Here is a 20732-nt window from a genome sequence, read left to right as displayed (position 1 = left end):
TTTAAAATGCGTTACATTATACATTCGTAAGTATAATATTATGATAGACGATTGAATAACTATCTGTCCATGATTTTAATTATATGTACTTATGTCTTATAGTATAATTAAACTTACAAGGATTCATGATTGTAAACTTGACCACGAAATTCATTTCATTCGTTTCATTCGCGTACAATTATAATCTAAATGATTGGCCAGTCACATCGATTGAAACAATTAACTGAAATACGTTTGAGTGAAAAATGTTTTATTAGAAAACGCTGAAATATAAAAACTATAAAAACAGACAAGCTTATTGAATAATGATCGTTGAATTTAATCACAATAATTGTCGTTAATCGAAGACCACGTATTTATGCGTTAAATCGCAATGCAATAGGTCCTTAAAGGAATTCACAATATGGCGCTCTACTTTCATTTTTTCTTCTTTCACCGGAAATTGCATATAACAGGGAACTGTGTATATTCCGCTTATATTTCCGTATGTAAAAATTGATGGAGCACCAAATGACTTCCGTTATAGCAATACTTTTCTTTCATTCCATTTCATGGTTGTTACAAATTACTATTGAGTGTTCTGACATCGTTAAACGAAAGAGAAACGTCGAATATTTTGTGATGCAGTGTTCGATTTCTATAGGTGAAATTTAGATACATCTAAAATTTCAATACAATATGTTAAAAATACATATCACCGATCACAATTACTAACTGCGGATATTTATACATTTACGAGAATTTAAAAATCCAAAAATGCAGAGAATATTATGCGAAAAAATATACAAATATTTAAAAAATATACAATATTCATTAAAATATTATTTGAAAGATGGAACAGAACTGTATTTATGTTTCGTTTACTCAGATGTGGTCATAAAAATATAAATTTGCATAAACAAGCAACTAATGACATAAGTAACAAAATAGAAAACAATATCGTATGTTGAAATAAATATTACTTCGAGTATAGCAAACTGTAAAAGCAAGCAAAAAGCTCCTTCCTTCGACGAGTAAATATGTATTCATCGCTGCTATTGTTATAAATGTCTAATTAAACAAAATTTGACAGAAAATGTTAGTATAAATACTGTAACTTTTTAATTATTAAAAATAATTAAAGATATGCTATTTTCAATGAGTATAGAAGAAAACTTTTCTGAAACAAAAACGAATTACTTCTTAACATGTAGAATATAATATTATCTGAGTATTTCAGTTCACGAGTAACTTAAGTATATAAAATAAAATGCAATCGCAGCGACAGCGTTGATTTCTCTGTAATTGCATACCACGTGAAACGAATCTGACATTGATAAAAATATTGTCGCGACAAAATACACTTTTCTTATACAACCAAAGAATTAAAAACGTTTAATTTAAAGTTCAATTGCAATTCAATTTAAAATTCAATTCTGAGTCAATCTAAAATATCAATTCCAACAATTCCAATTTTTATAATAACTGTTATCAAACAACTAACATTTAAATCAACAGAATAAACGTTTTCATTCTTTCAACGTAAATTCGAAATTAATAATGAAACTTCAACGGAATAACAAATAAATTGATATCAAGTACCTTAACTCTATCTTTGTAATCGCACCGAAAATCTAGAACCCATCGGCGACAATCTTTTCCAACGTGCGAAACGTAAAGACATCGATCCAAATAATTGAAACGACCAATTAAAAATAAAACGGAATATCGAATCAAAAGCAAATATAGAAGATACAACTTAATTGAACCAACGATTATCTTCAATATTGTCTTTCGGTAACAGGACGAACTCCATGCTCAGGTTCTTGTGCTCCAAATTGAGCCTGAGTATACTGTGACTGCGATGCATAGACTTGGCTATATCCACTTGATTGACCTTGGTACGCGTCTGGTGATTGAATCTGGCTTTGATATTGGTTTTGATTTGGATACTGATTTTGACTTTGATATTGATTTTGTTCTTGATATTGACTCTGTCCTTGATATTGACTTTGACTTTGATATTGATTTGGAGGTTGATATTGAACTTCTGGAGCGCCAGTAGGTTTAATTGGTTGAGGCACGTATGGCTTGTCAAGACGATAATCGATTTGATTAGCGATAATGTTATAAGGAATTTGTGCTTGGTATTTCAATAAACTCTGAATTTGACCAGGAACATTGGTGGAATATTGTGGTACTGGTTCAGCTGGTAGTTGTTGCGGTCGTAGCTGTCGTTGATGTGGAGCTTGTCTTCTTGGTCTAGAATATGCCGAACCTGATTGCGGATCTTGTGGTGGACCTCGTATTCGTTGTGGGGCAGGCGCGACCACTGGCGGTACTGTGTGTACGGTAGGAGATGTTGGTTGCTGTCTTAAAAGATCTTGGTAGTAGTTACGGACCTGCTCTACCTGCATTTGGGCGGCTGGCTCAGGATTAAATCTAAAAGTTAATTCTTTCGTAAAACTATTAATTCTTTTATTACTGGTTTAATTTAAGGGTGATTAAATTCAGAGTTATTATTCAAGAGTAATTATAGCAATGCAATATCAAGAGCTAGATGTATAGTGGCAAGTATACGAAAAAATTTAGAATAAGAAAGTATATAAAAATTCAACATAATTTAATTTGTAATTATTAACTGAAATTTTGAACGAGAGGTAATCAATTGAATTTATTCGCCATTGAAAAGGGTGACTATAGGTACCGGTTAGAACTTCAGATTAGTCAACTAGTCCAGTTAAATGTAGGATAATATGGTATTACTAGGCTAACTGACATTTCTTTGCATAATTATCCTATATACAATACAATGATATACAAGGGTAATCAATGAATCCTAGTATTAAGTAACATGGATAATTTTACTCGTTAAATATTCAATTTACCTGTATTGTTCAGGAATTAAGTTGATATACGGAGTTTCGGCCTGGTATTTCAATAGTTGTTGTAGCTGAGGCGGAAGATTGGGATTATATTTAATTTGAGGTTCAGCCGGTGGTTGCGGAAGTCTGCGGTGTTGCTGTTGCTGTGCAGCAGGAGCTTCCGGTCTGTATTGTGGCGCCTGTCGCCTCTGTCTAGGCGGACCACGTGGTTTTCCACGATAAGCTGGTCGTCGTGGTGAAGGGGCCGGTTCCTCTTGGGCTTCGGGTTGATACCGAGGTTGATACTCAGGTTGATATTCAGGTTGATACTCAGGTCGTTGATTACCTTGTGATGCTAACAAATTTTCATATCTACAAAAAAATTTACAATGTATTATATGTATATAGATCACAACTTTCCTTTGTTTATTTCATCTTCTTATTTATTTCGTGTTTAAAAAAAATTAAATAAAATGTTTTGGTTATACCAAATTCAATACGTCAACAAATAATACTAGAAATCATTCTACTAAGATATTGTTAAGGTTCTATTATATCATCAAACTGGATTGAGATAAGTAATATTATATCATTGTATTACATTGAGACACTATTATGTCACATTAACATACTATTACATAATTACATTACATGTAAGATAGCTATCCTTATTACGTCATCTAGCAACTGATAATACTTTATATAACAGTGTTTAATATTCACAGTACTAGTTCTAGATCTTTTAAAACAACTAAATACGAAAATGAAGTTGGAGAAATTAAAAAGTATTATCTTATTATGTAATATAAACATTACCTATATGGTTCAGGAATGATATTAACGTATGGAAGTTGTGCTTGCAATTGGAGAAGTTGCTTGATTTGCGTAGGTGCATTATCCAAAGGCCTCGATTGTTGTAAAGCAAATGGTTCGGGTTGTGGTGGTGGTTGCGGTTGCCTTGGTGCATGAGCCCTTTGCCGATGTGGCGCTCTTGGTGCACTTGCAATTGCAGCTTCCGAGTATTGTGCTGTCTGCTGCGCTCTTGGCTGTGGTTGTCGATCAAATGATCTCCAGTTCACTCTTAGTCCTTTCAAGCAGAAAAGGAATTTAATTTTTGACTTATTCAGAAGACATTACGCATTGTTGCTTCCGCGTGTTAGATTGAAATTAACTTATTCCGGGAAAAAGCATTCCACAGATTTTCAATACATTATAAAAGACTACTTTCATAAAATTGATATTTTACATTTATGTTTTAATTATTGTGACAGTGAAAATGAATACAGTAATTATCAAGTATAAATATGGAGGTAAAACGCTATGGATTCACTTACCACTGGGATCATTATACTGAAGAGATTTCGCAGACCCTGAATTACCATCGTAGGAGCCTTGAATAATTGAATGACTATGTCCATCCGTTGATCCTTGGATGTTGTATGACCCTGCACTAGGTCCTTGTACATTGTAACTTTCCGCTGGGCCGCGACTGGCACCATGAATTTGAAAATTAGAATGACCATCGCTAGCACCTTGTATTTGAGCGTTACCGTCTGTTGCGCCTGTAATACTAAAGCCACCTTCGTTTGATTCTGTAAAATAAAAAGGTTAAACATGGTAAATTATATGTTAAAATTTAAATAAATTAAGTTAGAGAGATCATTACTTGCTTCATACATGTAATATTGTTGCACGAATATTATTAGAAAAGTACTTAATACTTGTGTATGTCTTCATTATCAACTTGAAAATTTGTATTCTTATAAAGTGATTCTTTAGTTAATATTTTAAAATTCAATGAGATATTATTTTACGAAATTATTTCAGTACATTTTTATACGAATAATTCCAAACAAAGAAAGATAAAAAGTAAGACAATTACTTTCGCAGATTATTTTTGCAGATATATTGCCAAACTCTTCTTGAATTTTCCAGAAAGATTTATAGTAATAATAATTATTAAATTGAATCAATATATGTACGTACGCTTTTAATTCAAATATGTAACTATGTTCGTTTCATTAAAAATTAGAAGAACATATTAATTAAAAAACAGCTTATTTGAAACACTATAGAGTAATTTGCGAAATATGTCCAAACTATAATACAAATGTTAAAGTACTTCGACAAGGCTTTAACAAACGATGTTGGGCAAATCTGATCGTAAATTTGTATCAGCCGGAAAAATAGAGCAATGAATTATGCAGAAAGATTTTTATTCTCGTGGTAGTAGTAGGTATCGATATCTTATCTGCTTTCTACCGTTTTGATCTGTGTATTGGATTCCTTTCCCTTCCTCTATTCGTAAACCCTGGGCGACTCGATTCCCGTCACTGGGTCCTTGTATCGAGAATTGTGCCAAGCACGCTGGAACTGTTAGTAACAAAAGAACCTACAAAAGGATTATAAATACAAATTAATTATTTCGTCTTTGTATGGTCAGCATTTATTTCTTTATTGAATTTCATCTATTTTTAATTTTATTTTATTGTAATATGAAAATACTTCTAAATATCAGGAAGTGCTAATTGAACGTATTGAGTAGCAACCCATTAATTAAGCGTTTATTAAGCGTTTCCTGCTATCCAAAAGAGGGTTGTATTACACAATGATTCAAGAACCGTATACTTTCTAATTACAGTGTTTAAGGTATTCTAAACAAAGTTCAAACGACATATCAACGCAATATTGAGTTTTTCATTCTTTCACCGGTATACATCAGTTAATTATAATATTATTATTAATAGATATATTCATTGGAAGAAATAAATAAATTTCCTTATTGATAATGATTTGTACCGAGTGTAATTATTGCCAAAATTATCGTAGATAACTTTCAACTCGAGTGATTCGAAAAGGAACTTAGAGGAATTCGTAGATAATTCGTAGATCATTCGCAAGATACAAGTATCCTTGGCAGTGAAGTGTTTTGTTCTACAAATATTCTCATTGACGCAGTAATATTGAAAGGAGCAATAATAATAAAAAAAATCGAAATAATTCGATTGCGTAACACGAAGTTCTAATCATAGTATTATCTAATATGGTGGAGCTTGGTTCAGTGACAGCTACGATTACGCACTAGTTCATGTCCTGTACGTTTATATGGAATTGCATTTCGAGAGCGGGGCAACGTGACTACGAGGGAAAGTGGTAACTTCAAGACCAGATTCTTCGTGATCAAGCTAATAATAACACATTTCAGGACTATAATGAAAATTGATACATTTGAATGATTCAAGCAACGATTACTCTTATTCAAACTATGCAAATGTCCCAAACGTACAATAATGTACGTACCCACATATACATATACATACTATTGCCTCTTACCTACAACCATCGGATAAGGTTAATACATTCATTAGAGCTCATTAAGTTAATTAAACGAGCTAAATCAAGATTAGTCAAGTTACGTGTCGAATGATTTATCTAATTTCACAGCATCTCCTGTAATGATATTTTATACGTGAAAATGTATACATGTATACATGCATTATCATCTAATTATGTTAACAGTTATGTTAACTATTTTCTTTTATAATTAACGTCCTAAATAAACAAAAAACACTTCAAGAAAATATTATAAATAAATTTGGATTAAAATATTATTTTTCGATGGTAATTCCAACAATTATCGAAACTGTCAAAGCGTTTAACAATAAATTCTTTTTTATACACTAAACAATTAATTTTTTGTACAATTCTATAAATAACGATATACAACGACTTTGATAAGTAGCTTTGTATCATTGAAATCTATTTTAAGAGAACAGACTATCTGCACGATCAGTAGTTGCATTTTAAATTCAATTAGAAAGAAATCGATTAAAATTAGAATTTTACAATTTTTCTATTTATTCAAATAATTCTAGTTTTTTTAGGGATTCGGCAAAAGAATAAAATTCTACTGAAAATTAAATAATAACTATAGGAATTATAATCGATAAAAATTATTTTATTAATATTTTGAAAGCACGATGAATAAATAAGTATCGAATGTCCAAGATTTTAGAAAATTTCCAAGCACATATTATAGTGTGCATCGTTTCCATAAAATGTTCTATCTTGAAGAACTTTACTACGCCAGTCATAAATGGTCTTCACGGTACCAAAGCAGATTTTTCAATATTTCTACTATCTGTAGTTAAAGTTTCTGGAGAAAGGTGAATTTTGGTAATTATCAGTTTAATTAGATCTGAACCCGATAAAATGCCAGTTTCCAGAGGGGAAAGTTTTGCGTGTCTTCGATTAGCAACAGCAATTTCCGTAATCGGGAAAAGGCGACGAGTTGCTATACCTTTCCTTCGAGCATTCCACTCGCAAGAAAAAGGAACGAAATCTATCTGGAAACCGGGACTAAGGCAGTACAGCGTGCAACTATCGAGCACAGCATTGCAAGAATTACACGCTCGCCGGTAGAAAGTGAAATATAAATTAACCGGCAGGACACGCCTGCTTCGATTATCCGTGCAAGAAAAAAGGATCTGCGCTACGAGTTCAACTTGTCTAGAGTCTAGAAGCGACTCCGTGTCAAACCAATATTAAAAAGTCGAACGCGACACAGAATATTAAATTTTCCAGGTCAACATTCTGCTGTATGTTTAGATCGTTTTCTTTATCGTTCCCTTTAAAATTTGGTTTGATCAAACTTATTACTTTCCTCGTTTAATTTTAATTGAAACAATTGATACAAGTTTTTGTTCCATTTTATTGTTTCTTCCTTAATGTTCTATATAAGCCATAATAAGAAAACGAATTAAGTTTTTAAAATCAATTACCAGTATCGTGCAGAATATTTTCAACTTTAAATAGGATAGTCAAATACCGATAATATAATATAATTATAAAATAAGATAGAATAGTAAATATAAAATAATAGGATTGTAGAAAATATAGAATAATAAATGTAATATGTAACAAACAAAGATAAGGGATTATTATTATTATTATTATTATCTAGGATTATTGCACATGTTTTATAAACTTTTTTTTATTTTCTAAAAATCGGCACGTAATATTTTAAATAAACTGGGAGATGTTGTATCGAGCATTTCTCGATCTTCAATTTAGAATGGGAGAAAGTCTTTTCACTTTTACTAATGACATTAAAATATGTATGTGCTCTGTTTTTGTCCTAATTGTCATGTAACTGTAAGACATGGTATCTAGTAAAGCAAACAAAAGAATTAAAACTACAAATGGTATAAGATACAGAACTGTAGTTACTTCTTATGGAACTTTCATTCTGCACGTTTTAAATAGTGACTGTGAGCAGGAAACTAAAAACAGTACAAATGCGAACAAGATTATCTTTCAAGTTTACTATCATTATCTTTTTGGCTTTCTTCGAACTATCATTCGAAGCAAATTAACTGTGAAATTTACAAAATCAATCTTCGTTAACGAAATAATATGTAAACCATGCATATCTTTTATTGCACAGAATTAAAACTTTTATGTAAATTTTTTAATTTCAATACTTACTTATTTATTAAGATAAATGAATGCAATATGTTGTTTATATTCCGACAAGCAATTAATTTAACGACAAATCAATCTTTTTAAGTATTATTTAAGAAATATTAAATTAGAAACATATGATATACAGCGGCAAGCTGTAAATAAACAATAAACAAAAAAATGCTTATTCATAAATTCAACATAATATTACGAATAACCCTATTTTTAGTTTTAATAATAGTAGTAATAATAATAGTAATAAGTGGAAATTTATGCTCCAAAAAATTCTCATTGTTTATTATTTTCTAGGTATCTCAGATTTTCTCGATAAACATCAAAATAATTATCTTATTCGATTATCTTAAACCGATTATTACAACAATTCTCGGCGCAACATAAATAATATTACGGTCACGTTCAGCCGTTGTACTCGTAAAATGGGAAAGCGTGACATTTCGAAGAGAACCATGTCTTCTTAACCATCGATAAATAAATTTATGTACTCATTTCTTGTCTGAGAAATTACTTACAATGTAATTATAATGACAGATTGTGAATCTGCCGCAGAAGCATACATTCCAGTTGTTATGTATTTTAATATAAACTTAGTTTGTCATATTTTTGACGGCATAGTTTTACATGACACAATTATAGTTTTAATTATTGTATAAAGATGTAAAATAATATCTTTTCTTCAAAATGAAATGATTAATGTTCCTTATTATTTAATAAAATGAAATCAGATTTATTACTGTAAGATCAATATCACTGTAAAATATTACAAAGCTCTTAGTCAAAGAAATTTTGAAGTCAAACTTGTCTTTAACACACTAGTGCCCTAAATTCATAAAAATACTCCCCTAAAGCATTAACTATATGGTTATCTATATTCTAGATTATATTATAATTTCTAAGTGACCCATAATCTACACCATAATTGCAATTAAGATCTGCATCTCTTGCATCTAATTTCTATCCTATCCCAGAATGATCATAAAATTATTATTACTACATTAAATTCAATTCTTATCTTCAGCATCACGTAAACGTAATACAAAGGTAATTTCACCCCGAAATAATTTCACGACCAATTTCATGCTACGTTCACGGCACAAACGCGACGACTTTCCTTTCGACAAACAACCCGTGCTCAATATAATTAATCCACGGTGCGTAAACTCGTATACCGTTTTACGAACGTGTTACGGAAACGCGCGTCGATGTGGGACATCTCGTGGTAATTAACCGCACGCGACACGTTTAGTTCTGCTACATTCCAATTTTCAAATCCTAGACACCTATTACACGTACGTCTAAATTTTCCTTCGCATATTACATACTTCGAATATGAACCACAAAATAAAGCGAGGTGGAGGGATAAAATAAAATCACGCATTAAATAATTCCCTTCGTCCGAATGAGAATTCACTAATCAAAGAGCAAAAGTTCTATCATCAAGAAATTAAATTCATCTTATTTTCAATTTTAAAGAAAATTGAAATGAAATGGAATTGGTTTAGATGGTTAGTAAGCGTATAAAAGATACGGAAAAGAGTTACTTACAAGCAAATTCATGGCGAGAAAGCAAGCTGCTCGATGCGTTCAAGGGTGGAGTGTATCTGAGGCGGCCGCGCGGTCACCGGAACAACTTTATATGCGGCTACGTAAAAGGCGCCTTTCGGCGACGGGGATGTGACTTCTCGTGCCACCTCCACCAGCCCCTGGTTTTATCGCCTCTTTGGATTACCGTTCCACGGAACTGGCTTTTCAATTCGCCTACTACCTTTTCCCGCGGTTCCCATCAACTAGTCTCACTACCAACAGCGATGGTTCCTCTATGCAAAACAAGACAACAGTTATGGTCGACTACTACATATTTCACTATTGATATATTGTTGTGATACCGGAAATATTGTAACAGGAAATGTTTTAATTACTCTAGAAAGATTCGCTCCAGCTGTCAAATATTAGAATGATTAGGTACTATAGTTTGAGTGTTTTGCATATTTGATGAATACTAATAATAAGCATTTTTGTATCTTTAAATTTGCCAGAAATGCATAAACATGCAATCCAATTATAAATGGATTTATAATTTATTTATTATTATGAATTGCATTTATAATGGATTTATATTGAATACAATAATAAATATTTTTTTAATACATTTTTAAATACATAGAATATATGAAATTTTAAAAAAGTGTAGGATTTATAATATTGATATAAATAATGATGATGTGGATAAACATAAATTAAATATAACACGGAAGAGATTTCTTTTACTTCACTTTCATTACACATACATGTTAAAATCTATAGAGATACAGATTTTTGCTACTTCCATGCAATATATTGAGAATATAATTTTGCTTTATTATCATTAATTCTCTGAAATAGCTTAATAATAACAATGAATAATTAATTATTTTTTTAAATCATTTTAGCCGCTGATTTAGATCAAATACTAGTTTAACACGTGTAAATAATTTAATTAAAATTGTAATTATATTCTTTTCATCGTTCTTACTATATCAACTATACTAATCTATATCAAGATACAAAAGAAGATTATGTGGTCATTACCGATCATGTTAAAAGTTTATCTTTCATCTGTTAACTTCCTTGTAATTCTACCATATTTCTTCAGACGTGATAACAAAATTGTGCATTTTGATTACATCTTTCATCAATGTTTATTTTTTCCCTAACACTTTAAGAAATTACATTGAACTGTTGCATTCCTAAGCCGTGTGCACTTCAACAACTAACAAGTGTTACGAAGCTCGCATCGTCGTAAGTACATTTACATGGTTTCTCGTTTCTAGTGAAGGAGTACTCGATTGCATAGTTAGAAAATGTTGAAGCTGTCGACAAGGAATGGAATTTAAAGACACGTTTCCCAGATAGCGACCACTCAAAGGTTACTATGTAACTTAAGTAATCATTGCAAACAAAGAAAATAAGACAACAAGCAACAATAAGAAAAATAAGACAAATACGCATCATTTTTGTTCTTTATAGAAGAACAATCTTAAAATTCAGTGTACCATTAAGCAACTCCTTGTTATTAAATCTATTTCTTTCTGAACTTCAGGATTAAATATGTATGTCTGATATCCTCCGAAATATCTCAAAAATATTCATTGTTAAAATATAAATAACACCCTATTTTCTATATAACTTTATGAATTTACCATTTATTTTTTACTATAACAGACTTATACCTCTTAAAGTAGCTAAACTAACAAGTCATTGCCCATTTCAATTAAGTCGTATTAAAGTACGCTTCTTTAACCATCAAATAAAAAATGGAAAATCAACAAAAACAGACTCGTGCCTTTTCGGTATAGTCTCCATATGTGTCTCACATTCAGCAGTCCAAAAGAAATTCACCTTCTCTCCATACTAGAAACTACGAAAGGCAAAAAGAAATAGCAGAATAAGGTCGTAAATGGAATCTCAACGCATCGAAAAAGATAAAGAACGAATATTAAGCAAGACTGGTAGAATACAAGTTAATTGTCCAAAAGAATTTTTATTTAGAAACAGATTAGAAGCATCTACCACAATTGCTATCACAAAGCACATAAAATCTTAAAATCTGAAATTTATGTATCTTTTTATGCAATTAACGATATAGGACGTCTGCTCAAATTCTATATTCACATAATGTTCTCATATATGTATAAGTGCTCTTATAAGTCACCCATGAAGAACAGGATTCTATTTAGAATTCTATATTTACTGTATTATTGCTTCATGCAGTAGAGTCCCCGTTTTATTAAACACTTCGTTAAACAAATTATTCGAAAAGTTGATGCGACAAGCAGTTACCATAAGACCTTACGTAACGCATGACAGCAGGTATTTATCTTCGTATTCAAGAATAAATTCCAGCCTCTATATTGACTATTAGCTTCTGTAGTGAATCTGTGACTAACTCTGACAATTCGTTTATCCTACTATTCTAACTTACTCATTAGATATTCATGAAAATAACCAACATGCAATTATAGTAAAACTCTTCTTCGGATCAATTTCATTGAAACACGATCGTAAGATATATGTGAACGTATTTGCATCAGATTAAATAAGAAATAAATAAACCTTCACGGCATAAAATGAATGAGAAAGTACTTAAGGAAGTCGTAAAGTCACAAATTACCAACTCAGCATGATCACGTACTAGTACAAGATATTCCGTGCAGCATGGTTTTTACGTTTCGAACAATGTATTGCAATCTTGTTAAAGTGTATCGTATCATATCGAAGATTTTATTCTCCTTATTCAATCTTGCCGGAAGAGAATGGAAGGATCCGAACAAAATACGAAAAGCAAAAGGAAAGCATAATACAATCACGTTTCACGTATCAAGTCACGCTGATCCCATCGATTTCCTGTTCTCGCAGGATCTAGAATGAAACCAAATATCTCATGATTCACGGTTGCCTGTAGTTTCTTGTAAATTAAACGCACATCTATTTGAACAATTTGAAATTAATGTTTTACTAAACTACTGAAACATTAGCAGATTATTAAAAAATATTATTATTAGTGAAATCGTACAAGTTGCAAGATACACGTTACTGTAGTACCAATAAATTCTCTTACACAACAATAAACAGCTTGGTAGTAAAACACATGAAATTCTAAAACTATATTTTATCAATCACAAATCAGTTGATTCTTCCACTTCATTTGAAGTTGTAAAGTTATAAAAGAGAAATCTACCATTTATTATTTGTGATCTGTCAATTCTCCAATATTATTAGTTGATAAATCATTCAGAGAAAAAATGCAAATTGCGCACTCTAAGAAAGTGCAAAAACTGAAAACGATTATCCTTTGGCACATCACTCAGATAACTTCTAATTTATTAAATATATTTTCTACTTCATCGAATGAATCAATTAGGCGAAGGGATTAATTGCCATGTCTCTGTCCGTTGCAAAACTTCCGGTCTTACGGTATTGCACCACTTGCAAACGAGGTGAGACCTTTTTAATTACAGGTAGCCTGGACTAAACAGAACCGAACTCATGACATCGTTCTCCTCAGTTCATATATTTTCTCGTACGTTGAGAATTTTACGAAAAACTTGTGTTGCTAGGTTTCATAATGAAAGTGACAGCATTTCTCTGAACAAGGAAGAGCATGTAAATCGGTCTCGCGGCCTTCACGCTTCGTGAACGGATTCGCGTTGCTCTCGACAATTGCGATTACACTCATACACGCGTTCAATGTACTTTGCTGCGCTGCAACTTTCGTTTTTCCACTGACCACAGACACAAATGCATAATTCACCAGCATGTCTTCGAGTTCGTCGATCTGAGAAAAGGTCGATGAAATTATAATCATTATAATTTCGTTCGTGTAACAAATAACGAGGGTAACAGATAGATAAATTATAATTTGCTGAGTGATGAGAGGATTTATTCAACATCGAGGTCGATGGTTACGTGGTGTACTTCATTATATGTTTTAAGTTAATTATATGTTTGCAGCTTTTCTTCTAGGAGGTGTTCGATCAATAATGAAAATATTATACTTGATTGTATATTGTATTTGCATGTCATGAAAATTTTGCGACATATTCTTGACTTATTGTTATCACCAAATCTTCAATCGTCATTTTATTTGTATACAACAATGCATAACAAATGTTTATAATTTAGAGAAATGGTTTGTTTCTATTCTTCTATTATCACATCGAAAATTATTTATTACACGAAAACATTTGTTAAAGTTAGTCTCTATTTGAAACTCGAACGAACATGAAGTGTCGTAATTAAATTCAGATTTAAATATTTACTTTTAAATAATTTGAAATTCATTGAAACTTTAATTAACAAGAATTTGAAGATCAAAATTGATTAAATTACTGAAAGCACTAGTATTATTTTACGAGTGATAATAAAAAAAGAGCCTCTGAGATATGTTACAAATTATTATATGTGAATTATTAACAGTAGAAAACGTTCAAACGTGAAACTTTCAGAAATATTATTATAGAATTATTGGTTACGTTTCTGTTACTTATCTCTTCTGCAATTCAATTGTATTTTACTTGCGAAATCTAATGAAATAAATTCAGCTTTCGATTATCACTTTAATTACGACACGTACGAAGCCACAGAGTATCATATTCCTTATGTTTGGAAAAATTTACACTCCACTTCAAATAGTGTAAAATAGATACAATAACATAAAACACAACATACAGAAATCTAAGAAAACAATTAATATATTCCGTCAGAGAATCTACGATACAAAAATTTCAATTGCTTTCTTAATCAAAAAAAAAAAAAACCATTGCAATTCTACGTGATTTCACCAAATTCCAATCGGAAAAAGAAAAGTCTTCTAATTAGAACATTCGTTACGCGCAGATATTTCCACTTCTTTATCTAATTAACGAACCGACATCGAGGCCAAGAATTACGTATCATTACTTCCTTATACTGTTCATAAGCTCCAGAAGCTTGAAGTCCAAGTTTCTATCCAGATATCATCTGATATCTCAAGGAATATCGGTACGATAGATCCTATGATCATCGATGCAAACAAATCGTTTGTATTTATTTTCCATCTGTCGATCAACGTTCGATATCACGTATCGCTTTCTATAATCGTGGTTCGAGCACGCGTCTTTATTAGAAAGGTGGAAACCATCTGACTTTCTACGTTACACTTAATGAGAGCAGATTTATTAACGAGTAGCCGAGCAGATCGGCAATACCCGCGAAAATATTCTTCCTTGAGCTACGATCTTAATAAATTCCGCTCGGAAGCGGTTCTCGAGAGATCGATAACCATTTCGTAATCACGGTCGAGTTACTTTTACGCCGGAAGTTCCGTTCACGCCACGTCCATTCGTTCGCGCGGACACGCGAGAAACGTTTTCATGGAAACGAAGAATGATTTCCACTTCAGTATGGGAAAACGTTCCAGCACGATAAAGCGAAGGACTTGGTGGGATAGAAAGTATCCGAGCAAAGTTGCTTTCTTTTATTTTAACCCTGCTACATCCTTTAGATCACTTTCGATAGAATCGCGTTTTTCTATAGTTAAATGGTTTATTAAATGTCAGGAAAATATGAAAAAATATTTCTGCGTTTTCGGGTTTTTTGTTTCAACTGTACACGAGAGATTGTTTTAAAATTAAAAGATTCGAGGACTACGGTAAGGTTAACAAACATACAGTTTTTGTATAAAAGTAAGATTGTACTTGTTATTTTCTGTTTACAATCAATTGTAATTAATGAATTATAGTTGTTAAATTAGTGTGAATTGTATAGCGACATAAATTATGTAGAGATTAATTCTTTTAGTTGGAATGTAAAGAAGATCTGAAAAAATATTTACTTCTAAAAGTAATTAATTTTATACATTCTACTTATGGTTATGTTTCTTGTTCTAAACGTACAATAAAATTTATAAAATTGAATTTTATAAATTCAGTTATTATCCAAATCGAAAGATTAACAAATAATCGTATCTATTTAAAGCTATAGAAAAGAACAAAAAAAGATGTTAAAGTTGAAAGTTGGAATTACCAGAGTACACTTCGTTGTTTAGCCAGGAAGTGTAGACCTGTCTTTGTTTTTTAACGCGTCAAGACGAAGAATATTAATCTTCAGCAGTTTTTCTGTGCGACGGAGAAAATCGAAGGTTTGAGGAAAATATTTTAATTTAATTTGGCAACTTATTTTATCACAAGTAACTAATAACTTTGAAAACAAGCGTGATCAAAGATATTCTGTAATCTTTTCAGAGCAATATCTTCTCATAACTCTATTTAATGATTATATAAAAAATACAGAACGTTTCATTAATACAAACATTTGTTCTGAATGTGTTCATGAAAATTCTAAAATAAGATTGTAAGTAAATTTATAAAAGTGATAAATAATTATTTCTAAAAATTTGTAGCGATGAAGAATAATTTAAAGTAGAACTGTAACAAAAATGAACTGAGTTATTCAAATTCACTGTATACCGACAGAAAAATAAGATTTCCGAATATTCGTTTCATGCTAAATTCAACAAAATATCCAATTTTATTCCAGATTTTAAATGAATAAAATCTAAAATAATGAAATAGATGCGAAAATAAAATAAAATAGTTTATTGCCTCACTTCCTCCAACACTGAATTCAAACTAAATCTAAACAGTCACAAAATCCAACATACTAACTACAAGTAGCTCTAAACCCCAAATTCCATCCCCAGATACCCTTTCCTCAAATCCCTCAATCCTCCCCACCCGCCAATCTCAACGCGTCGATCCACCAAATAAACCAAATAAACTCCACCTGTTTCATATTTCAGTCCTCTCAATGCCTCTGACTTTCTTCAACAGGCTTAGCCGTCCCATAGTCGCCTTCGTACTGATCGTTATTTACGTAATAAACCTTGCTTCGATACCGATATGGCCCTTTGGTCTCAGCTGGAAACGGTTTCGGTACGAACAACGATTTTGGTTTGTAAGAAATACTATTCGCGATAACTTCGTATGGTAACCGTGCCTGATACTGCAACAATTGTTGGATCTCCATTGGCATGTTTTTGTCGACGACCAATTTTTGAGGAATTGGCGGCGGTAGCCTCTCGACTGGCACTGATATATGTTCCACTTGTGGCTCCTGTTGCTCTCGTTGCTCGTAGTCCTCTTTGTACACTATTTTGCCTTGCAAACTTCTATCTGCGTAGTCTCTTCTGGATTTCTGCTGTTCCTCTTGTTCATAATTCTCTTGTTCGTATTGAGAAATGCCAGCATTTGCTGGTTGCTGATCGTATTGTTGAGCAATTGGAGCATTGGATGGATAAGCGAAAGAGGCTGAGTCAGGATGGATACTTTGTGGCTTGAAGTCTTCTAGAATCACTTGTTTCGCGTGAGACGGAGCATTTGAGTATCTGTATTGAACTTGATTGAGATCAGATTGAGGTCCCACCGGAGCTTGAGGTTGTGGATAGACTTTGTATTGAAGTTGGTTTGGATCTGGTAGTTCTTGTACAGGTTGAGGTTGAGCGAATGTCTTGTACTGTATCTGGTTGGGAATTTGCTGAGGTTCCGGTTGAGTTTGATGTTGTAAGTACGATCTATGTTCCAAATGGTCGGATTCGACTTGCACGAGTTCAGATTGAGATTGTTGCTGACTCACGTGTGACTGTTGAGGATGAGCTGATTGTCGAGGATAAGCTGATTGTTGAGGATAAGCTGATTGTTGAGGATGAGCTGATTGTTGAGGATGAGCTGATTGTTGAGGATGAGCTAATTCTTGTTGTTGAGGGATTTGGGAATTTTCTAGGCGAGAGTGGAATTGGTTCTGCGCGCCGAAGAACTTCCAATCAACCTTCAGGCCTGTAAAGGAAGATGCGCGTGATAATTAGTAACCGGTTTTTGTTTGTGTGATAAGCAATCTGCAGATATTCGCACAAATGCATATCTTTATAGCTAATACTAATACTACATCTAACTAAATTCTAAATATCTTTATATCTAATACTACATCTAACACACATAATATATGCATAATTAATGTTCAGATCTTCATTAGCAACGAATAAAACCTTATACATAAATCATCTTCAATAAAAGACACTTCCTGAATCTAAAATTTTCTAAACCTCTTACGAAAACAATTACATAATCATTACATCAATTATACAATACACGTGGCAAACAAACGATATACAATTACACAACTATCTAGCAATTACTCTATCTCGGTACAATATGTACATTAGTAACACCCAATTAAGTTGTTCGAGAACCAAAGACAATCGTCTAAACAACTCAATCACGATCAGTTCGTACATTCAATCAGGAAAAATAATTCCGATTCTGAGTAGCTGATCTCTATTATTCATAAAAAATATTTAATTATCCAAGTTTTCAACTTAGCTCTACTCACCATTTGGATCATGGTACTTAATTTGCGCCTGGGGTGTACGAACAGAACGCTGCGCGTTCTGTTCTTGCGCCACCGTCGTCGAAACCAAAACGATAAAGAGGATCTGCGAACAGATTGAATCGCCTATAAATTACTGCTTATGAGAAGGCTCCCCACCTTTGTGAAGGTTCTCCATTTCTCTAAGGACGAACGCAGCGATGCTGTAATAGGTAATGGGATTCGTTAGAAAGTAAAGTCTTCCTAGACGGTCGTCTTTCTCCGCGGCTCATTGGAAATCAACGCCACCGACGACGTCTCACCCGGAAGCGAATTCGTACGATCGTTTTGTTCAATAAAACATTTGACTAGCAGAAACGTTTCCGCCTTTGTCCCGCAACCGCTTTTGTATCAACTTGACTCTGTGCTATACAGAATGATCCACGCGAGGGTCTTTGCAGTCAAACAGTTTCACTTCCTTCTGTAATCGTTCGAAATTATCATAAAGTTAAGACTATGTTCGCCAGCGTTATGAACCGCGCAGAACGACTGTTTAATAACTTTTAACTGTGGGAAATTAAGGCTGACTACGTTTAGGCTCGAATAAACGATTTCTTTCGTAATATCGATTTGAATATTGGATCGCCGATTAGCTTGAATGAATTATGCATATTCGTGGTTTAGAGTAGTTCGGTTGATGTTGTTACGGAATTTTAAATGTTTCTAGGTTGTGACAGCTTCAAAAGCTATATAGATTGTTAATTGTAATTTTTCAGATTTTTAATCTTACCTGTTATTCGTTTTATGTTGAACAGTTCCTTTTCTATAATTGAACGTTTGATAGAATTAAATCTCATGTAAGTAAAATGTAAGATTTTTGTCAATAATTGATATACATATTTATCTAAAATTTAAATGATAAATTATATACATATGTACAAAGAATTTTGTTCAAAGCTGAAGTTCATTACTCTTTTAAAAATTATTTTCACTAATAATTATTTTCTTCTAAAGCTAATTAACTTCGTTGAAATCAAATTTTACTGTGTAATTTCAGAAAAGAAATCTGTTCGGAAGATCCTACGGTCGATTCAAGATTATCATGATTCAAGATTGAATCTCACTCTGTATGTTTTAAAATTAATTTTTCTAAACGAAGTTTGTATATATTATAACACGATCATATTTCATGCACACGTATAATAAATTACAACATTTATAATAGTATATCATATTATATGTATCATATATATCATAGTATTATATAAAATCAATCTTTATTTCTTTTATTAATACTAAAAACGAGAATTCGTCTAGTTTAGAGTATGAAACATGCATGAGTGAATCGAACCTTGAACTAGCGTAATGCTAAGCCACTACATAATTAATTCACGATTTCTGCTCACGGTTCTGTTTACATGCATGGAACAGAATAGCCGCCAAGAAGAAATTAGAAGAATACATTTTTAGAGAAATAAATTAGAAATAATTAGTTGTAACAAATGTTTCATAAATATAATTCAAACTGCTCTGATTTACTGTAATTTTCAATTTCAAATAACCTACGACTATTAGAAGATTTGTAATTAACAAGATCCTAAACAGATAAAGTAATAAAGCTTTTAAACTATAAATCAAATTCTGATTTACGTGAGAGGATTCATGTACTTAAAGAAATATCTAAAAAATTTTAATTTAGCTTACTTACTAGTTTCATTAAATTAATTAAAATTGTCAAAAAGTCTACAAATGTGTAAAAAGAAACCGAGCTCTCGGCATTAAACAAACTTTTCTACATAAAACAAACTACCAGATATAAAACTAAATTAAAATAAATTTCTCCATGCAAATAAGTTCTACGAATGACACAAATGATAACAACATGAAAAATTCAAGTGACTGTGCCAAGCATCTACAAAACACAATTTTGTACCATAATACCGACACTGCTATTTTTCCTACTCGAGCTTATCACGATAAAAAGCAACAAGAAAAGAGACTACTCGTTCCTGAACACTAACTAGTAGTATTCACTTTTCGTAAACATTCGACTCATCGACTCAACGTATCGGTAAAATCGCGATCCATCACTGACAACCCCTTGCAGCACAAATACACTGCAACTTATACGTGTCACTCACTAAAGACTATCGTAAAGGAACAATATAAATATTCGACACTTGATATGCTGTATCTAACATCGATAGAAAATAGAAGATAAAGTTAAAAAACTAGGATCACCATGATACGATTTTGAGCAGAGTCGAAGGGTTTCATGCACTCACTCGAAGTCTCATGGCTGGCTGCGAGAAAATGATGAACGTGGATGCTCGGTTCGCGGGTCTACGAGCGGAAATCAGTCGACGGAGCTACCGTTGCTCTTCTATATACTCGGAGTCGAGTCGGTGTAATTGGTCGGCTAAGCAGACGGCCGGTGACTACCTACTTTTAAAGTAATTCTGCCTCCGGTAACGAGCGAACCACCGAGGCCCTCGGGATATTATCTGGGCCGATTGCAAGAATGCGTCG

General features: G+C 32.4%; 2 protein-coding genes across 2 annotated transcripts; both read right to left on the bottom strand.

Moving 5' to 3' along the window:
• Positions 1-1380: 1380 nt before the first annotated feature.
• Positions 1381-5244, bottom strand: LOC117204202 (adhesive plaque matrix protein-like; the record flags this gene model as incomplete). The annotated part of the gene is given in 5 exon segments (XM_033441387.1): positions 1381-2421; positions 2868-3215; positions 3660-3930; positions 4178-4435; positions 5106-5244. Coding segments are annotated over 5 exon segments (1677 nt in total), but the record flags the coding sequence as incomplete, so codon positions are not given.
• Positions 5245-15527: 10283 nt separating this feature from the next.
• Positions 15528-20622, bottom strand: LOC117204227 (putative cyclin-dependent serine/threonine-protein kinase DDB_G0272797/DDB_G0274007). Its single transcript, XM_033441428.1, has 3 exons — positions 20489-20622; positions 18228-18330; positions 15528-17674 (listed from the first exon to the last, which is right to left on the bottom strand). Exons 1-3 carry the CDS (start codon positions 20498-20500, stop codon positions 16647-16649), a joined length of 1143 nt encoding a protein of 380 aa, XP_033297319.1. The 5' UTR covers positions 20501-20622; the 3' UTR covers positions 15528-16646.
• Between the last annotated feature and the right edge of the window lie 110 nt (positions 20623-20732).

This window comes from Bombus bifarius, unplaced genomic scaffold (genome assembly GCF_011952205.1).
Source record: "Bombus bifarius isolate JDL3187 unplaced genomic scaffold, Bbif_JDL3187 scf7180000007977, whole genome shotgun sequence".
NCBI classification, from domain to species: domain Eukaryota; kingdom Metazoa; phylum Arthropoda; class Insecta; order Hymenoptera; family Apidae; genus Bombus; species Bombus bifarius.
Note: the sequence above shows the minus strand (reverse complement) of the source record. Positions and strands in the feature narration are given on the sequence as shown.

Excerpts from the sequence above, each read along its gene's own strand:
- LOC117204227 (XM_033441428.1), bottom strand. Across the intron at positions 17,675-18,227 it reads TAAGTACCATGATCCAAATG|GCCTGAAGGTTGATTGGAAG; the intron begins GTGAGTAGAGCT and ends CTTCCTTTACAG.